Genomic DNA, 18,410 nt, shown 5'->3' with positions numbered 1-18,410 from the left:
ATTTTCCTCTCATGTATTTTGTTTTTGACGCATTTATGGCCTAGCTTCAGCTTTCAGTCCGATGTAGGTTTCCGTCATCTTCTCAAGGTTACGTGTCACAATATCAATATCGTCAGCGAAGCCAAAAAGTTGTACGGACTTTCGGAAGATCATGCCACTCGTTTCGATCCTCGCTCTTCGAATCACACCCTCCAAGGTAATATTGAACAAGATACAAGAGAGTCCATCACCTTGCCGTAGCCCTCTCCGAGATTCGAAGGGAGTCGAGAGCGTCCCAGATACTCGGACGTAGCACATCACTCTATCCATCGTTGCTTTGACCAATTGCGTCAGTTTATCCGGGAAACCGTATTCGGGCATTATCTACCATAGCTGTTCTCGATCGATTGTGTCGTATGCCGCTTTGTAATCAATGAATAGGTGATGCGTGGGTACGTTGTATTCACGACACTTCTGGAATATTTGTCTTATCGCGAATATGTGATCCGTAGTGGCGCCGGCTCCGGGTAAATCCCGCTTGGTACGGCCCTACGAATTTCTTAGCTATTGGTGATAGACGACGGCAAAGGGTTTGGGAGAGTGCCTTGTAGGCGGCGTTAAGCAATGCGATTGCGCGATAATTGCAACAATCGAGCTTATTATCCTTTTTGGTAGACGGATTTTTATCCCTGCGGTAGAATCTCCGCCTCCCACATCTTAGAAATCATCCAGTCCAGCGCTCTAGCCAGAGCTTCTCTTCCATGTTTAAGCAGCTTGTCTGGTCATTACCCGCGGCTTTGTTGTTCCTGAGCTTGCCGATCTCCTCACTTATCTCCGACAGATCAGGGGCTGGGAATCTGTCGTCGGCTGAGCGTGCTGCACCCAGATTGATTCCTGTACCGTTCTCTGTATCTTGTGCTTCGCCATTCAGATGCTCGTCATAGTACTGCTTCAATCTGTCGATCACCTCTGCAGTACGAACGTACGCACCTGTGCGACGAGTGTTGTGCATCGTCGATAGTTTTGAGCGCATACAAACCGCGATAAGATAGTGGTCAGAATCAATGTTGGCACTGCGGTAAGTGTGCACCTTCATGACGTCGGGGATGAATCGCCCGTCGATGAGAAATCTCACTACGGCTCTGCATTCAAGCACCGGCAAGGTATACACCCCGATTCTGTATTTATGATAAACAGAATGGCCCTTATTCTGCGAGTCGAGTGAGGTGAGATAAGTCGAGTCACCCGAGTCACGCGATTCTGACAGTCGAATGAAGTGACAAAAGTCACCAGGGTGAATTTCAATGAACACTCACCGTATTCTTGCAGTCGAATCTGGGTGACAAGAGTCACTACGCAGTGAGTTTCAAAGTCGGTACCGGTAAAGCAAGTGACAGGAGGAATATTAACCGAAAAATCTTAGATAATTTCAAATCTTTGACTTTTTTAACATGGTTTGATGTTGTTATTAAACAACAAAATTAATTGTACCAATTAGGTTGTTACATTTTAGATTTCCTATGAACAATTCAATTCTCATACATTAGGATAAATGTATACTTCCAGAGAATTAGAAGAGAGATTGAGCTGTAAAATTATTATATACAACTTTATGAGCACGATGGACTAGGCTCATAACACTTTGGGATGAAAGGACTAATACTCACGAAATGCGCGAAAGCACAGATTATTGTAAAAAAACTGTTTTAACCCACATAATGTGGTGTAATGATGCTTTTCTCATATAACTCATGTTTTCATAAATGTTACTAAGGAAAAAAAAGCTTTGAATTTTGAACAAGGAAAGTTGTTTAAGCATATAGCACAACCTATATAATTTATAAAAAGCTTTAAGGCAAGTTTACAGAAGTTTGTCTTTTTTGCATTTTGCTCTACATGGAAGAATACATTTTAAACACACTTGCCCTGTTGTTCTAGAACCCGAAGTGACATAAAAAAAAGTCAACGGCAGACCATAAAACTTTTTATTAAGGTCTAAATTTGCAAAAATGTACAAAATATTCCATGCTGAATATTAATCATTATATATTTATTTTTCATCCAGACTGTTGATTTAGTCTCATGCACTATTTCGATTAAACCCAACTAAAAGTTATTTAGCAGGAATTTGATTTTGTAGAAGTAGCAGGAGTGCAGGAGTTGATTTCTCTCGAGTAGCTAGCAGACAAAGTGCTAGTTTGTTTGCAGTATTTTCTGAGATCGCCAAATCTTGGGCTGGGGTCCACTAGGAGATTGATAGTACCTATTAGCTCTCTCCGGACTGTACCAGCCTAGATGCCGTGTGGAATCCGGCGGAAAAAAATGAACCAAGAATAGATCCACTGGGTTCCTGCTTCCATGTCGTAAAAGGCGACAATTGCAGGAGTTTCTTTTTCCTTTCAGTTATCAGATATTTTCAATGTTTTACTTCTGATTGCTCTATTTTACTAAATCATCTCTTTATTCAACCTATCAATTTCCGTCTAGCTTCGGAGAAAAGTTTTATTAGGAATGATTTCTTCTTCCATGTTATTGATTGTCTTTCAGGATTATAAAATGAATGATAAAAATCAACCATTGCGCAAATCCGTTTCTATTACAAAGTTAATAACAGAGATAACATATATCGGTATATTGAATACATAGTAAAAAACACTTAATATTAATATTTCAAACAGTAAATTAATATTTTTCTCGGTAGTCGGCTGCCCAGATCAACTAATATAACCAATTAATAATTTTAATAAATAATCAAAATAATAAAGCCGAAATAATAAAGAATCAAGACGCGTGTGAAATCTGTCGACCTTTGTTTGGTGATTTAAAATGATTTTATAATAACTGTTTAGAATATTTCAATGCAATGAATCAACTTTTTTGTCTAAATCCTATTCGCTCATTTGTTTTGTATCACGTAGTTTCATTTATAAAAAACGTGTTTAATCCACCTAGCAGTGAGATGATACCTTTTTTTTTATCAATCCGCATGTGTTTTTTTTGCATGACTAAAAAACGCGAAAGGTAGTGACTGCATACTCGACAGCCGGCTGTCCGGAGTTTTGTCAATTTCGGAGATTGACTGTTTCGTGCATTATATTGCCAGCACAAAGTAACACATAAAACCATAATACTTTAAAACATTCTTGGTAGCCGGCTACCCAGAGCAATAAACACATGATAACATTATTAAAACATTTACTAACAAAGTATCCTCTCCTGTGATGCATGTGGGAATGCAGAGGATTCCTCTGTTCCTAGTAGCAACATGCATCGAACTAACAATCCTTTCCCTCCCAAGTAGATCTGCATTCGGACGTGGCCGGCGTCGGTATTGATCAGCATGCATGGTTCAATACAGTTTGCACAGTGTGAAACAATGTGTTATTCCCAAACATGTTACTTCAAAAAATCATTTTGCAATCTCAATCGGTCCAGATCAATAACGGAGTAGCAACACACGGGCGGTCTCTAATGCTAATGCTAATGCTAAGTATTTTCTGAGATCGCCAAATCGTCATCGCTTATTCTGTGCTCCTGCTACTATATATAATATTTAAGTGTAACTAAGAATTCTTACCCAGTATTAATTTGACACGAATTAAATAAATGATATGCAACAGTTTATGTGGCCCAAAGTCATTCGAAACTCTCAGAAACATTTGACCGTTAAAAGCCAATCATCAGTCAGTCGAAAACTGAATATTCAATCTTCAGCATAGTGGCTTGGTATGAATTATTTTGTGAGAGGAAGGATGTTCAGATAACGAGATAGAAAATTATACTCAGGGCATCTGTGCCTCATGAAGACTCTAATACCAGCACACTGTACCATAATCAAACCAACACTTTAATTGGACTCGTCCTTGCCTAAACCACAGCCATTATTAACTACTCGATATTGTTGAGAGATTAGCTGGGAAGAATACAATTAGGAATCCTGTACGATCCTTTCAACTTGAACAAGAATGTTACAACGGGTCTTTGTCCACCGGTAAGCATTTTATTCGAGTGAGTGACAGTGGTCTGGACTGCAATGTAGGTAAACTTAATACCTAATTTAAATCAAATAAACAAATTATACAGTTGATATATCGCTCCTCAGAAGCGTACTTTGCAAATAAGACCGATCGTTGCAAACGATTCAGAAATATATTAAGGCCAGTAACTTGTAGCGATTTCCAGGATTATCGACATTAATTATTCATACCAACTAACGGCAATTCATACTAACTAACGGCAACGGAACTCGTGATTCGAAAAAAATAAACCGGAATCCGAAAACAAATTCAACACTAAAAATTTATATCGAGAAAATTTGAACCTCACAACCGGCAACATTTCCAAAATTAACCTCACAACCGGCAACATTTCCCACTCGTTTTGACGTTTGGGAAATGAATCGTTCGTCACTTGAGGTTCACCATCTCACTCACCATAGAATGAACCTGTCACGTCACCCGAGTCGACTCCTAGAATAGGGTGACTACAGTCATGTGACAGTGAGGTGAGATTTGTCGAGTCACGTCACTCGACTCGCAGAATAAGGGCCAATGTGACGGCTTGCAAGTTGTATCGCGAATATTTGACGAAGTTTTTCTGTGTGATAATATGGAATGTCTTTTCATACTGCCATGCAACGGAAAAGCATAGAGGAACATTTCAAGACAAAGAAACAAGCAAACTTCCTCCAAAACTGTTTGATTTGGTAGGCAATCGAGCAAGCCAAAGCTTCATCATTACCGGAACGTTCAACAAGGAAACATATCGTAAAGAATGCCTAAAGAAGAGATTGTTACCTTTCCTTTACAGCCATGACACTCCATCGCAATTCTGATATAATTTGGCATCTTGTCACTACGCCAAAGATGTTGGTGTAATGGCATAAATCCATTTACCTGCCCGGAGTTGCAACCTATCATGCGATATTGGGTTCTCGTGAAGAGAGAACTCTCTCAATATAAACAACATATTACAACTAGAGGGTCTATACCCGGAGTGACAACTTATCGTCCATGATGTTGGCAACAATTCGAAACATTTATTTTTTTTATTCAATAATAATATATTTAAAGGCACACTGCTAAAGCTCTAAGATGCCGAGGGTATTTTCTAATCTTGATTAACGACTAACTTAAAACTAGGGTATTATCATTAGGGTAGTGACGTGTTCCGGTCGCAATGGTCGAGATTCGAAACATTTAATCCAGTGTCGTAAGCTTTACATTCACCCCTATTCTGTATTTCGATCGAGTCGGATTTATTCGAACGAATGTAAAAAATTGCATTCTGTAATTCGATCGAGTGATGCTTTTGTATGGAAAACTCGACTTCGATCGAGCAACAGAATGCAAAATTTCGCATTCGATCGAAATACAGAATCGAGGTGATTGTGATTGACAGGTCGTTTGCTTGTTTGGAACTGGAAACTGTCATTCCAAACGAACAGCTGTCGTCACTCTGGTTATAGGCACTCTAATTACTACTATAAAAAAATCGAAAATCTTGGACAAAAGCAGCTATCCTTCCCACGATGGGGTGGCGAATCATATTCAACCTCGGGCGCAAATTGTCCTAGGTACGTCTCTGCCACACAGTTACGTCTTGACAAAATAAATTGATGCCTAATATACTATGGCTAGATTTAAATGTGGCCTTACCTTATACTTTCGGGTGTCCTTCGGCAGTACGATCGTTTCGTAATTTCTTTCAGGGAAAGACAAGGCGATATCTCTTATAGTAATAAAACAAGACATTTTTTTTATCTGGTCGAATCAGGTGTTGTAATAAATTAGACTGGGTTAATTTGAAGATTTCACTGATTGAAAGGGGAAAAAAAAATCCTTTCCACTGGTACAGAGACACAGGTACCGAACGTACGTAGAATACAATTAGAATTTTGAATGTTTCCGAATGAAAGGTTCCGTTCGACGAACCGGGGGTGCTCGGTCGTTTTGGTCGGTTTCGGTGTGTAAACTTTCAAATAAATACATATTCAATGCCTTGCGTCAAAAAGTGTGTGTGTGTGTGCTGCCTAATGCAAGCTTATCCCTGAATTCATGCACATGCTTGGTTATTACACTTATCCATTCCGATGCTATTTTTTTTTGTTTGGCTCAACACAACTCGAACAGTCATAACACATAAGAACAAAACAAAACATGTGTCAACATGTGCTTCCGAAGCGATTTGATTTTTTTCTTTTTCCTCAAAAGTTTGCATAACTATTTCTTGCATTTTTAGTTGATGTGTTGACGCAATAAAACGACACTTTCCTTTTTTTTCTCTTTTTGTTTAACAACGCATGTCAACCTTCAGCTCGGTTCCGCTATCCGGTTCCCCTTTTTTTTCTGCAAATTTGTTATGTGTTATAATTTTCTAACCAATGTAGTGATGGTTTTTTTGTTCTTGTTCTTCTTTAAAGACAAAAATACAATATGTTCCTAGTAAACCTAGCGATTATACTTTCTTCTGCTTTTTTCCCTAAAATTGTGTATCGACCTAATGTACAGTTTTATAGTTTCAACCTCTTTTCGTTTAAAAAAAAAAGATTCGTTTCTCTTGTCGCTGCGCTGTTCGGTTTGCTTTTTTACTATTGACCGCTAAAGTTGAACGAACTTGGAATCTGATGCTGCGTGAATTGGTATCCTGCAAAATGAGAAAATTTTAGAAAAAATTAAACCGAAGTCGTGAACAGACAAACTGTTTGTCACACCTCCACTGTTTTCAATCTCCTTGGAACGTTTTGCCGCCTTCTTCTGTTCGGCAAGTACGAGAATTTCTTGCAATGCTTTCGCTTCGTCCGGTTTCAGGTTTCTGGTAAGCATGTTGTACCAGTTTGGATCGGCATTGGGTAAATCTGTCGAAATACAGGAAAAAAAAAACGACGAGAGAAGTGTCAATTGCAGTAAGAAACTAATAAAACTTACTGGTCATCACTTCCTGAAATGCGATATATTCATCCACACACTCTGGGTTATCATCGTCGTCTAGCGGAGTGGTGAATCCTTCTAGTGCCGTTTCATCCATTTCGTCACCAGAGTCGTCATCATCATCGTCGTCGTCTTCATCGTCCGAATCAGCATCCTAGAATTTAATCATTTCCTGTTAGGCGCCTTGAGGAATTGAGAAAGAGCAATCGATATTCATTACACACCTTAATTGTGGCGCTCAACTCGAAACCCTGCTCGGTGGCTTTATCCTGAGCCATTTTGGCCACTCGCTCGAAATACGACGGTCCCATTTCGTCTACTTCGTCTTCGTCACTGGAAATGCCGTCCTCCAGGTCGTCATCGTCGTCCTCACTTTCTTCCTCTTCGCCCTCGGCCGCACGGGCCGCGTACGCACGTTTCAGCCCGTCGAATATCAGTATCAGCGTCGGAATGATCATTTCACTCAGGTCACTCAACACCGCCGGTTTGCCGTCTCCGAGCGAAATCAACGTGCACAGTCCAATCACACACAGTTTACGATCGTGAATTCTGTGAAGTTTTGTTAACATTATCAGTTCGGTAACGTTTTTTAAAGCAAAATGTTCAACTCACCCTAGGAAACAATCGGAATCGTGTATCCATTGTTTGATAAAGTGCGATGCAATCGATTCGTTACTGACCGGAAGAGGGATTTTTTCAAGAACTTGCAGTAACAGTTGCGGGTTGTAGTAAAGAGCGGCTATGACGACCTGCCAGAAAAAAACACGGTTTTATGACACCTTTGTCACAACTTATCCTTCTCCACTCGAACAGAGACACTCACCTGCAAACACATTGTCCGGAGTTCGGATGTTTTAACTTCTCGTGTCAGCCGAGTGAGTGCCATTTCAACGAAGCTCGGAATGCACTCATCGATACGACCTTTGCATTGAAGGATGATGACCTCGAGCAGCTTAGCGGCACTGCATTCTGCCTCCTCCGTGGTGTTGCCTGTCAATATCTAGAGAGAAACAAAAAACTTGTTTTAATCCATCTAACCTTGCACAAATTATTCATATTTTCATATATATTATTACGGGATTCTTCACAACACTGTTCTTTGGGTCTTGAAACCATTTCGAAGTGCTGCTCAGTAAGCGCGTGAGACAACGATGTAAACAAATGATAGTCGGAAGGGGCCAAGTCTGGGAATCGTGGCGGGTGAGGTGAAAGTTCCCATTTGAGTTCAGAAATGAAGTTTTTAACCCGTTTTCTGTAATTGCGGCGATGACTTTCTCATATATTGTGAAGCATTCTGGTCGTTTTTCGAGCAAAATTTAGTTCAATTTCATCAATTGTTGTTGGTAGCAAGTAGTATTTCCTCTGGTTTGAGAAGCTCGTAGTACAAGACACCTTTTTTGTCTTTTTAACGTTGTTTTTATGCGTTTTTTTACGCGGATTTCCGAAGCTACGCGGTTTTCTTGTTTTGTCCTAAAAATGCATGAGACGACGAGATCTGGTGTTATACCGACATTTTTTTAAGGCACTCTGACACTTGAAAAATTTGCATTTTCATTTTTTTTAGATTACACCAGATCTGGGTGTTACATGCATTTGTAAGATATTTGGCATACAAAAAGGCGGGTGGGTAATGTCAGACATAACTGTCGAGCTGTTAGTAGGATGCTCTCATTTTCAGAGTCTGGGAAAAAGTCAATGTCACGTTGGTTGAAGTCAACATAAATGTGTACTTTCACTTCGGAAGGAAGGTTAGTTTTGATTTCTTCAGCAATCTGGAAAAACTTTTCATATATTTCTTTACGGGTGTTGTTTGGGGGAAAATACACTGAGCAGAAAATATGTGTTTCCTCTGCCAGACGAGTTTTCACCGACACGTGCTCGAATTCTTTAATTTTTCTAGTGGTTATGATCTCAGCATTAAATTTTGTAAAAATAGCAATTAGTACTCCACCACCCGATCTCTTATCAGACATTTGTAAATTGCGATCATCTCTGAACACATTGTAATTATTGCCGAAAACTTCTTCATTCCTAACACTTTTATCCCAGCTTGTTTCTGTAGCTAAGATTATTGCATAAGAACTACTTAATATTTTATTACAAATTTCAGTCATTTTCAACGCACTTTTCATTCTATTAAAATTCTGGCCATAAACTATGACCTCCAATGATGACTTATTAAATTGTGCAGCATTTGGATAAGCATTATAATCAATAGAGTTGTCGTCGTTTTCTTCTCCTAAGGGGTGTGTCAATGACGACGAAAACAACAGTGCTGAGAATTGAGCGCGCCGTACAAAGTAGCTGACGCACCTTTTAGACTCATCGGGTTGCATCGTAGCGGCGATCGTCGTGAGTCATTCGCTGGATATGGATTCAATATCTCACCTCTTTGGAATTGAATGGTTGGTCTATTATTTGCAAACGGTTTGGAAAAGCGGTATTTCGCAGCAGCAAGAAGCACTCTGTCTGTTGGGTTGTCTTCGTATTAGATGATCATTACTAGGATAACATGTGCCACGAATATTGCAATTCTCATTGTAATTACTATGATTTCTTAAATTGTTGCTGCTGTTGTATACAGTTTTGTCCATTTTCAAATTCTTGAATAACTTTTTTTGCTTTTCGTGACTTCTAGCTTTTGCAACTTGTTTCTGCTGATGTAGTCTTCTAGATTCTCGCGCATCGTAGTCACTCCAGTCCGATTTCCATACTTTTTTAGCGCCAAGAAAGCGCCATCCAGAATTATCTACTTTGCATAATTCTGCCGCCAAACTGAGGCCTGAGGCATTGGACACTGGTATTTGCCCATTTTCTTCGCTGCTACCAAATGTACTGACAAAGACTTGATTTCGTCAAGAATGTCAATGGCCAATGTCGAACTTACGTTCATGGTGCAGCTGGCCGCAGTATCAAGAGATAGCTGGTTGATATGGTTTAGCTCGTTATTCATATCACGTAACTCAGATGATAATTCGGAAGTCAGTTTTTTTAAGTCATTGTACACGTTTTCCTTCATTGCTGTATCGAACAATGAGGGGACATGGTTTTTAATGGCAACAACACTGCCGGTCAAGCTGATATTTTTGTTTATTGAAATCAATTCATTTTTTATAGTCGTAAGCAATATTTTTTGGGCATCTATAGCCTCACGAACTAAGCTTGGCTTCTCTTGTTGCATCGAAAGTTTATGCACAACTTCCGTGTTTGAATGAAGTTGACGTTCAAGAAGCTTTTGTTGTTCAACTAGTCTATCGCGGTCCATTTTTGCATTAACAAGCTCTTGACAGTACTCACAGCACGGCAGTATATAAGAGTTTACGTCAATAACACTTCTATCCCTTCTCCGCAGTGAACCCCGCTGAATAGACACTCCAACACAGGTGGCGTGAAATTTTCGTGGGCATCCAACACATGTCCACATAACCGAGTCGACGGTGGTATCCAAAGCACAAATTTCGCAGGTCACAGTGAATAATAAACTAAAAGCAATACTGTTTTGATTAAAAAGCAAAAAAATAAACTCGCGCACCGCGGCTCTTGGAGCAAATTAAAAACGCGGCCGAACTGGTTGACGACAATGATATCGATAGCAGTATAGTATAGTTTGACGACAAATAAATAAATAAAATCCTTCGCTCCGGCTACTTATTTCTTACCTCTACTAACTTGACACGAATTAAATAAGTGATATGCAACAGTTTTAGTGGCATAAATTCATCATAAACAGCCGTTCACGTTCGGAGAGCCAGTCATCAGTCTGTTAGCGAAAACTGAATATATAATCTTTATCACTTCCTAGCCCCGTGAAGAGAGTTTGCTTAATATGAATTGTTTTGTGAGAAGAACGACGTTCAGACTACGAGAGAGAATATTCTATTCACGGCTTCTGTGCTTCATGAAGACTCTAATACCAGCACGCTGTACCATCTGTGCATATGTGGAATATATTTGCTTCCACTAGCGTTTTGTTTGTGTGGTTCTTTTTGGATGGAAAGACGTCCTCATTGTGAGTGGTGGAATTGTTCGTTCATAATGCAATGGAATCTATATATTCATTCACCGGTGAATGATTATTCCAAAACCTAGATATTAGTAATTGTAGTTTGTAACTTCCTAAAATCCCGAGTTGTTGATCAAATCATATAATTTAAAATATTTTCGCGAGAAGCTTGATAATCAGAATTTAAAGCTCAATTAAATCCTGGGGACGCACATAGGGTTAGAAAGTTTTTTTGGTCCGAAGAGGTGAACGTCCTTAAGATTAAAACCTCTACAATCGAAACAAAAAAAATTAAATCCTACCTTTAGGTACATAATCCTAGATAGCCTATTACAGTTCATTGCCTATTTTCCATTTTTAAATATTTGATGAGTGAGTTTGAACATTGCATATCAAATGTCCTCGTCAGTCGTACCTAGTCATGTGAAGTTTTGCTTGCTCAACTTCAAGTGCCTTTATTGTCTTCGCTGTTGGTAGTGAGCAAGTTTGAATGAATAGGCATGCACATTAACTCGATAACCAAAATTCTCTCCGGCCAGAATTATAAATGGAGAGTTGCGGCTCTAATTTGAGTTTTCGATTATCGATGATTTTTAACTATTTGAAATGTATTGAGATGTGTTCCAAAGTATTAAAAACTTTGAAAAATTTTCAATCTTGAAAATATAACAAATTTTTAAAATTTGTGAAATTCGATGGTTACCATTTCATTTTACACTCGAAAAGCATTTTACGACCACTGGTTTATAAGACCAGTGCCCTATGCATTGAATCGCCAACACGGAAGCGACTTCTAATGCAGTAATTATAGCCACATACATGCAAAATTTTGAACACAAGTTTGGCGTAAAGTTGTTGAATATCAAGACACGTGAGCAAGCAACAACTTTTGCAATAAAAATAATTGCATCCGCGTTACGTTGTTCATCGAATATTTATACGTAAACTGAAAGTTTCGTATCACATCCGTATCCTTATCGATCGAAGCCATTAGTGATTGCGCTTTTACGATTGCACATCAATAATGAATTATGAGAACTGTTTGTTACTATTGAACTAAGAAAATCAAATCAAAATGGATATGAGTACCAAGCATAAATTTGGGGGTAAAAAAAATTTTCTTTTTTTCTTCAAATTAACACAATCTATACGGCTAGCAAGCCGAAACTTGTTTCGTCCGAGACGTCAGTTTAGACATTACACTCCGATGTAATAGTAAAAAGTTTTTTGCAAGTAGCATTAACTTTACGCCAGCCAAGCGGTTTATGTTGAGCTGTCAGGTCGTGCTAGCAGTTCATCATAAATTGCTACGCACTGAAGAGTCGAAGTCAAATTTGATTGACTTGTTCCACATCATAAGTTTGAACAACCCCAAGATGCTAGCTGTTCATATAAGTTCCTTTGAATTAATGTTTTATGCTGATCGTTAACTAATTACCGTTTTGCACATATTGAACATGGCGAGGACGTGATTCTGATTCGACAAAAATGCAGGTGTATCGACAGTTATGTAATTGTGTAGGGCTGGCATCATGTCTACGAAGTAGTCGATTCCATCCTTCTGGAATAGCTGAAAATAAAAACAATCAATATTTTAGTTGTTGGAAATTTTTTTCAATTGTTAGAAAACCGTCCAACCTGATAGATAATCTCAAGTAACTTCCACATGTCGGGCGATATCGATTTGGAGGTCAGATCGTACACCAGTGAAAAGGCTTCCTCGTAGAATTCGTTCACGTTGTGCTGCAGGACGTGACCGACGACTTGCAGGACGATCGGGTGCAGCGACAGCATCACTTGCGGGTGTTCTTCCATTACGCTCAGAAGCGTTTCCATCGTGTTCAGCAGCCCCATAGCCGTGATTGCCCGCTCGTCGGAATTTTCATCCGCCTCCAGCACCTGACTGAACGTGGTGGCCAAATGTTGACAGATATCAACCGCAATCGGAAGCAACTGATCCGAGTAGGTGCACACAATTTTCTGCAGCACGTTGGTTAGATCTTCGTTCTCGGTTTCGCGGATTATCTTCAGCAGTTCCATGGTTACTTCCTTGATCTGATTTTCCAAGTACTTGGACGCGTTGTCCTGTGAAATGAGGAACATTTGTAAGGCAACCGCCGCTTCCACCTTGACGGGAAGCTCTTTGTCGTTCAGCAGCGCAGACGAGGTAAGTCGCATAATTTCCGCCAAAACTTGTTGATTTTTCAACTTGATTTCACTGAAATAGTGTAAAACCCAGCAGGCTCGAGCACGCAGGTGACCATGTGGACTATTGAACTCCGGAAACACGTACTGCATTATCAAATTTTCGACCTGTTCCTTAAAAATCTTTTTCTTCAGCAGCACATCGGCTAGCGAACCGACCATATGCAGAGCACCATCCTTTTGTTTGGCGTTCAGATTCGGCGCATTGATTATTTGCATGATGATCTGCATGACCTGAGGTAGGACACCTTTCCGTGTTTTGCAGCAATTGTGCAGGAGCGTCTCAGCAGCCGGAACTGGAGTGGTATAATCATCGAACACATCGAACTTCTGGCGAATGTACTCGATCGGGTCGGCCTCCCACAGTTCTTCGTCGGCTTCCGAGTATGACATCAGCGGGAAAATGACGTCCTGGATGATGGCGATGAAGTGCGGTTTCAACATTTTCCACGAGTGAGCATGGGAGACACTGCGAATTGTGGAATGGAAAATAATTTTCGGCTTGGAACCATCATCTTCGGCTCGTTTATACTTACGCGTGTTTGATGTAGTTGAGCGTGTCGGTCATCACCCGCGGGGAAACGTAGATTTTGTTTCGATACTGATCTAAAATTTTTAACAGCACATTGAGCAGTCCACTGGTGAATGTCTGCAGGAACCAGTCAGCAAATTCGTTGTAGTCTTTTGAGACAACGTTCCCCGGACTGCCGTAGCGTTCAAACATTCGGAGAACGATGTGCGAGGCCCATTTCTTCACCTTCCACCAGGGCATCTCCGGCCTTTCGTCTTCGTCGATGTGAGCGGAATCGGGTGCCGGACGGTCCAGGATCTGACGGCAAATTTCCATCCAGTTGGAGAAGATTTCCTTCGTGATTACCTCCAACGGCAGAGCATATTGTGTGAGGGCGTAGTAAATTTTCAAAATTTGTTTCTGCATTAGAACGCTCTGCTCGGATGGATCATTGATTACGTTCAACATCAGGTTGTACATCTGAGGTAGTAACAAATTCATGGCCTCCGTCAGGGGAGCTCTCTCAGCCGATTTTTTGTACTCGTAGTTTTTCACCAGCTGATACATACACAGAAGAGCTCCGTTCCATCCATTGACATCTCGATTTTGCAGATAAATGCTTATTTTGTCCACCACCTGGGTCCACCGTCCGGGGAAGTCATTCTTGATAATGTTGTTAATACAGACACACAGCTGTACTCGAATTATGTCCGGGGCGAGCACGATGGCTTCGACGATCGTGTCCCGAATCATCGCACGATCCTGTTCGTGAATGGAGAACGGAATCGGATTGCCGGTTTCCGCTTCCCGGTCCTGCCAGCTACTGGTAATCAAATTCTTCAGATAGATGGCACCGGCCTGGCGAACAGGGTTGTCCACATCATTTTGCATGATCACCTGCAGCAGACTCGGCAGAAAGCCAATGATTTTATGGACCTGAAAGATTGTGAAACACATTTTAGTCGTTAAAGTCGAAAAATTCTCATCAGATTAACCAACTTCTGTTTAACTGCGATAAATTCATCAAACATCATAATTTTCGATTAACATTCAACGGTTTGTTTTATAAATCGAATGCAATCGGATAAATAACAACTGGAAAATAATACAAATTCGTTGATAAACGAAAGCATGATCCCATCCCATCCCGTCAATCAAATTGATTGGCAACACTGTGCGTCACGCAAACCGCAACGTCAAAATAACCAAGTTGGTCTGTCACGCAATCACACCAACACATCGGCACACAACGACCGAACAAGGATGACAAAAAAAATGGCCAGAAATACGAAACATGATTAACAATTTGCAACAATGCCCCTTCACTGTGCATGCTAATTCGACGGAGCAGAAGCGAAATTGCTCGGAATTTGTAGCGTTTAGAGGGCCGAATAGCGTACCGATAGGGGAGCAACAATGTTTTGACGCTCCGGAAAGTGGTAGAACAGCGAAACTTCGAATCCGCCCGTGCAAATGGCAGAGCACATGGTTTCGGGTGGTGCTTTACCTGATTTAATTGTTCTTCCGCCTGGAGTCGTTGGTTGGGCTCGATTGTGGCCCGCAGTAATTCGCAGATCTTGGCGTTATCCATCTTTGTTTGCTAATTTTTTACCGCTGTTCGGTGGTTCGTTCCGATACACAATATCCGCACTGCACGCGGTAAACAATAGCGCACACTAGGCTTAAACCACTGCCGTGCCACACAAAATCCCTATCTTCGATTTCAGTCCGTTTGAAACGCTGTGTGCACTTATTTAGCACTTCCAGTGACACACGCGGAACTTAGTTTCGTCTACACTTCCGCGCTAGGACGAAAAACTTTAAAGACTGCCGTGATTCACACACTGCGAACAAATCGGCGATGGTGTGGTTTTTTGATAGACGGCGAAAATTTTGCTCGCAATTTACGCACACACTGTTACGATAATTTTGACACAGGGCAACACATATACACATTTGCCAAATGCCGGGAATATGTTGCTAAATCCATCTTTCCAACTGCGTTAACGCTTGATTGAAATTACTGCAAATATAAAATATTTTCTTGTAAAACATGCACGTTCAACACAAATAAAATACAATATCTAATAACGACCCGCATCTATCAGTCGAATTTTCGGAACTAATGACCCTTTGACGGTGGATTAGACCCAGAAATTAGTAAAATAAGTATTGGCACATTGTCGCAAAGCTGATTTACCGGTAGCGACATCTGCCAATGAAAAATGGAACCAAGAAAAGGAGGATTTTTTCGGAAATTTTCATATCGGCAGTAGTGATTTGCAACATTTTTATCGTTTATTCAATAGTACGAATAGATATCAGCAATAAAAGTACACTCGGAGTAGAAGATAATTGATTTCAAAGTGATTACTACTCCTTTTGTTAGTGTAAACTACGATTAAACATGGAAAATCTTCAGAAATGTGTGAAATTGGGTAAGGTTAGGTTTTTTTCGGATCAACATTTTTAATACAGAAACTAGTGTAATGATGATTTCTCAAGGACTAGAATGTATAGCGATCGAGTACAATTTATTTTGGATACTTTATTTGTTATTTCCAGGCATTTGAAAAATGGCATCAAACCAAGTTTAATGCTCTATTCTGAATGAACGGTAGATTTCGCACAATGAACTAAGATCAACATTACCACCTCAGAGTAAAAACTTTTTCCTCAACTTCTACTACGATTTTTCAAATGAATTTGCCCGTTTTCAAAAGAAATCGTTGAAAAGGTGGAGTAATTAGAAATTTTCCTACCGATTTGACAGCTCTTGCTGAAAGTATCATCTCTAAACAAGCAGCGCCTCTACATTTCAGTTTTGCGATAATATGCCAATTCTCACATCCTCAAAATTTTCTTTGCCTAGACAAAATGTGACTAAAATTTTGGTATGCAGCCAAAATTTCAACCACATGAAAAGCACGGCCAAAATGAAAGAAATTCATCGAAACTTAATAACCTCCCCTTTCGGCGTAATCCTAGGAACTGAAAGTAGCTGCGAGGAAAGAGTCAGAAAAAATATCTAGAGGTGGAGTTCTCATAGCCATTAACTCTTGTTTTTCTTTTAAAGAAATTATTACTCCTAAATATAAAGTAAAAAATCAACAAAACGCATACTTAGACTTTTTTCACAAATTATACAAAAGACACAATGCATCAAACATGCCATTATGAAAAAATGAAGCATTGTTTTCGGACAGCAGAATTGTCAAACGACTAAGTGGTTAACGTTTCCCTCCATTATCTTTCTGATTAGTTAAGGGGCGGGTAGGGTCTAACATTTTTGAAAAATCATTTATTATTTTCTTTATATTTTCTTATAGTAGAACATTTCAAGAATATTCTGTGAAATTTTCTAGCCTATTGGAACGAAACTTTGGAAGTTATGGACCTTTATCTATGGCTGTCTCATTCTACGAAGAAGCAAAAGCTCGGCGCACATGCCCAAGATTTCTGCTTCGATCGACCTAAAAACTTGACAAAACATTCTTTTATAACAAATTATAAAAGCAAATAAATTATTTTTTGAAAATCTTAAACCCTGCGGGCTTCCTTGGATAATGAATTGTTTCCATTGATTTTATATATAAAAATCTTTAAACGCGTTTTTCTCGAAAGCAGGTTTCGAAAGTCCGTGTCCATCGTCATTCAAAAACTACTGCACCAATTTTTATCAAATTTTGCTCACACTCTCTACATATATAAAACCAGACCCCAACGTTTTTCTTTTCGTTGTTTGTTACTTTTGGGAGGTTTTACAGCTACAAAATGGCAGATTTTTTCGTCAAAAATCGTAGTTTTCACTTTGAAAACCTAAAAAAAAATCACAAAATCAAACAGAAACGTTTTGGTCTAGAAAATTTTTACTCTATCTATGCTGCTTTGATTTGTGGACTTCTGATTAGTCTGTGGCTGAGATACAGTGGACACCGCAAATCAGGTTTTTAAGGAAGCGTTCTCAAAAATACCTCTTCACCGGCTTATTTCTCAATATTTTTCCACGATAAAATCACAAAATGTTGTTTGAATGATGCTTTTTATCATGCAAAAACATTCGAATTTATTTTGTTGCACGATAATTCTTTAAAAAAATCTCAAAAATAATGATGTCTTCGGTAATCATCTCGGCAAAAGATAAAACCGCGGAGTCTCGGTAAACGTCAGTTATTACCGAAATTTTCAGTAAAAAAGTTTACTATCTGTTCGGCATAACCATTACCTAATGCTCGGAAAAAGAAACGATGTGAGATTTACTAACTACTGAACCTTCAGCAATTGAAAGTAAACAAATAATACGTTCTGCCTTTCTCTATAGAAAGGTATTAGAATTGCTTGGAAAACCGACTTTTGAACGGAGCCTCGGAGACCCATAATGTTATATATCATTCGACTCAGTTCGACGAGATCGGTAAATGTCTGTGAGTGTGTGCACGTTTCGAAGATATTTATACGCGCTCAATTTTCTCAGAGATAGCTGAACCGATTTTAACAAACTTATGCTCATTTCAAAGCTACTATCGGGCCATTGATCAAGTGCAAAGATCAAATGGCTCTGGCTTTTGGTTCCGGAGATATGATTGTATAAGTGACGTAACCGACAAAACACGTTGTTTTTTATCGCTCTAATGTATATAAAGGTGCCAATATTTTGGAATCACCTCTAATTTCGTAAAGCGCTATTGTTAAAAATTTCAAGCATTCGAAAAAAGTCCTCATGCAAAATTCGAGATAAATCGGACATGGATAAGGGGTGCTGCCCAGCGGTTAAAGTTTGAAA

General features: G+C 39.5%; 1 protein-coding gene across 1 annotated transcript; it reads right to left on the bottom strand.

Moving 5' to 3' along the window:
- Positions 1-4,992: 4,992 nt before the first annotated feature.
- On the bottom strand, positions 4,993-15,515 carry LOC131435544 (importin-7). The gene is made up of 10 exons (XM_058603553.1): positions 15,135-15,515; positions 13,653-14,563; positions 12,550-13,585; positions 12,350-12,481; positions 7,732-7,908; positions 7,521-7,657; positions 7,133-7,457; positions 6,906-7,062; positions 6,692-6,835; positions 4,993-6,624 (listed from the first exon to the last, which is right to left on the bottom strand). Exons 1-10 carry the CDS (start codon positions 15,216-15,218, stop codon positions 6,569-6,571), a joined length of 3,159 nt encoding a protein of 1,052 aa, XP_058459536.1. The 5' UTR covers positions 15,219-15,515; the 3' UTR covers positions 4,993-6,568.
- Between the last annotated feature and the right edge of the window lie 2,895 nt (positions 15,516-18,410).

This window comes from Malaya genurostris, chromosome 3 (assembly GCF_030247185.1).
Source record: "Malaya genurostris strain Urasoe2022 chromosome 3, Malgen_1.1, whole genome shotgun sequence".
In the NCBI taxonomy this organism is placed as follows: Eukaryota; Metazoa; Arthropoda; class Insecta; order Diptera; family Culicidae; genus Malaya; species Malaya genurostris.
The sequence above is the reverse complement of the archived record's forward strand: the minus strand, read 5'-3'. Positions and strand labels throughout refer to the sequence as shown.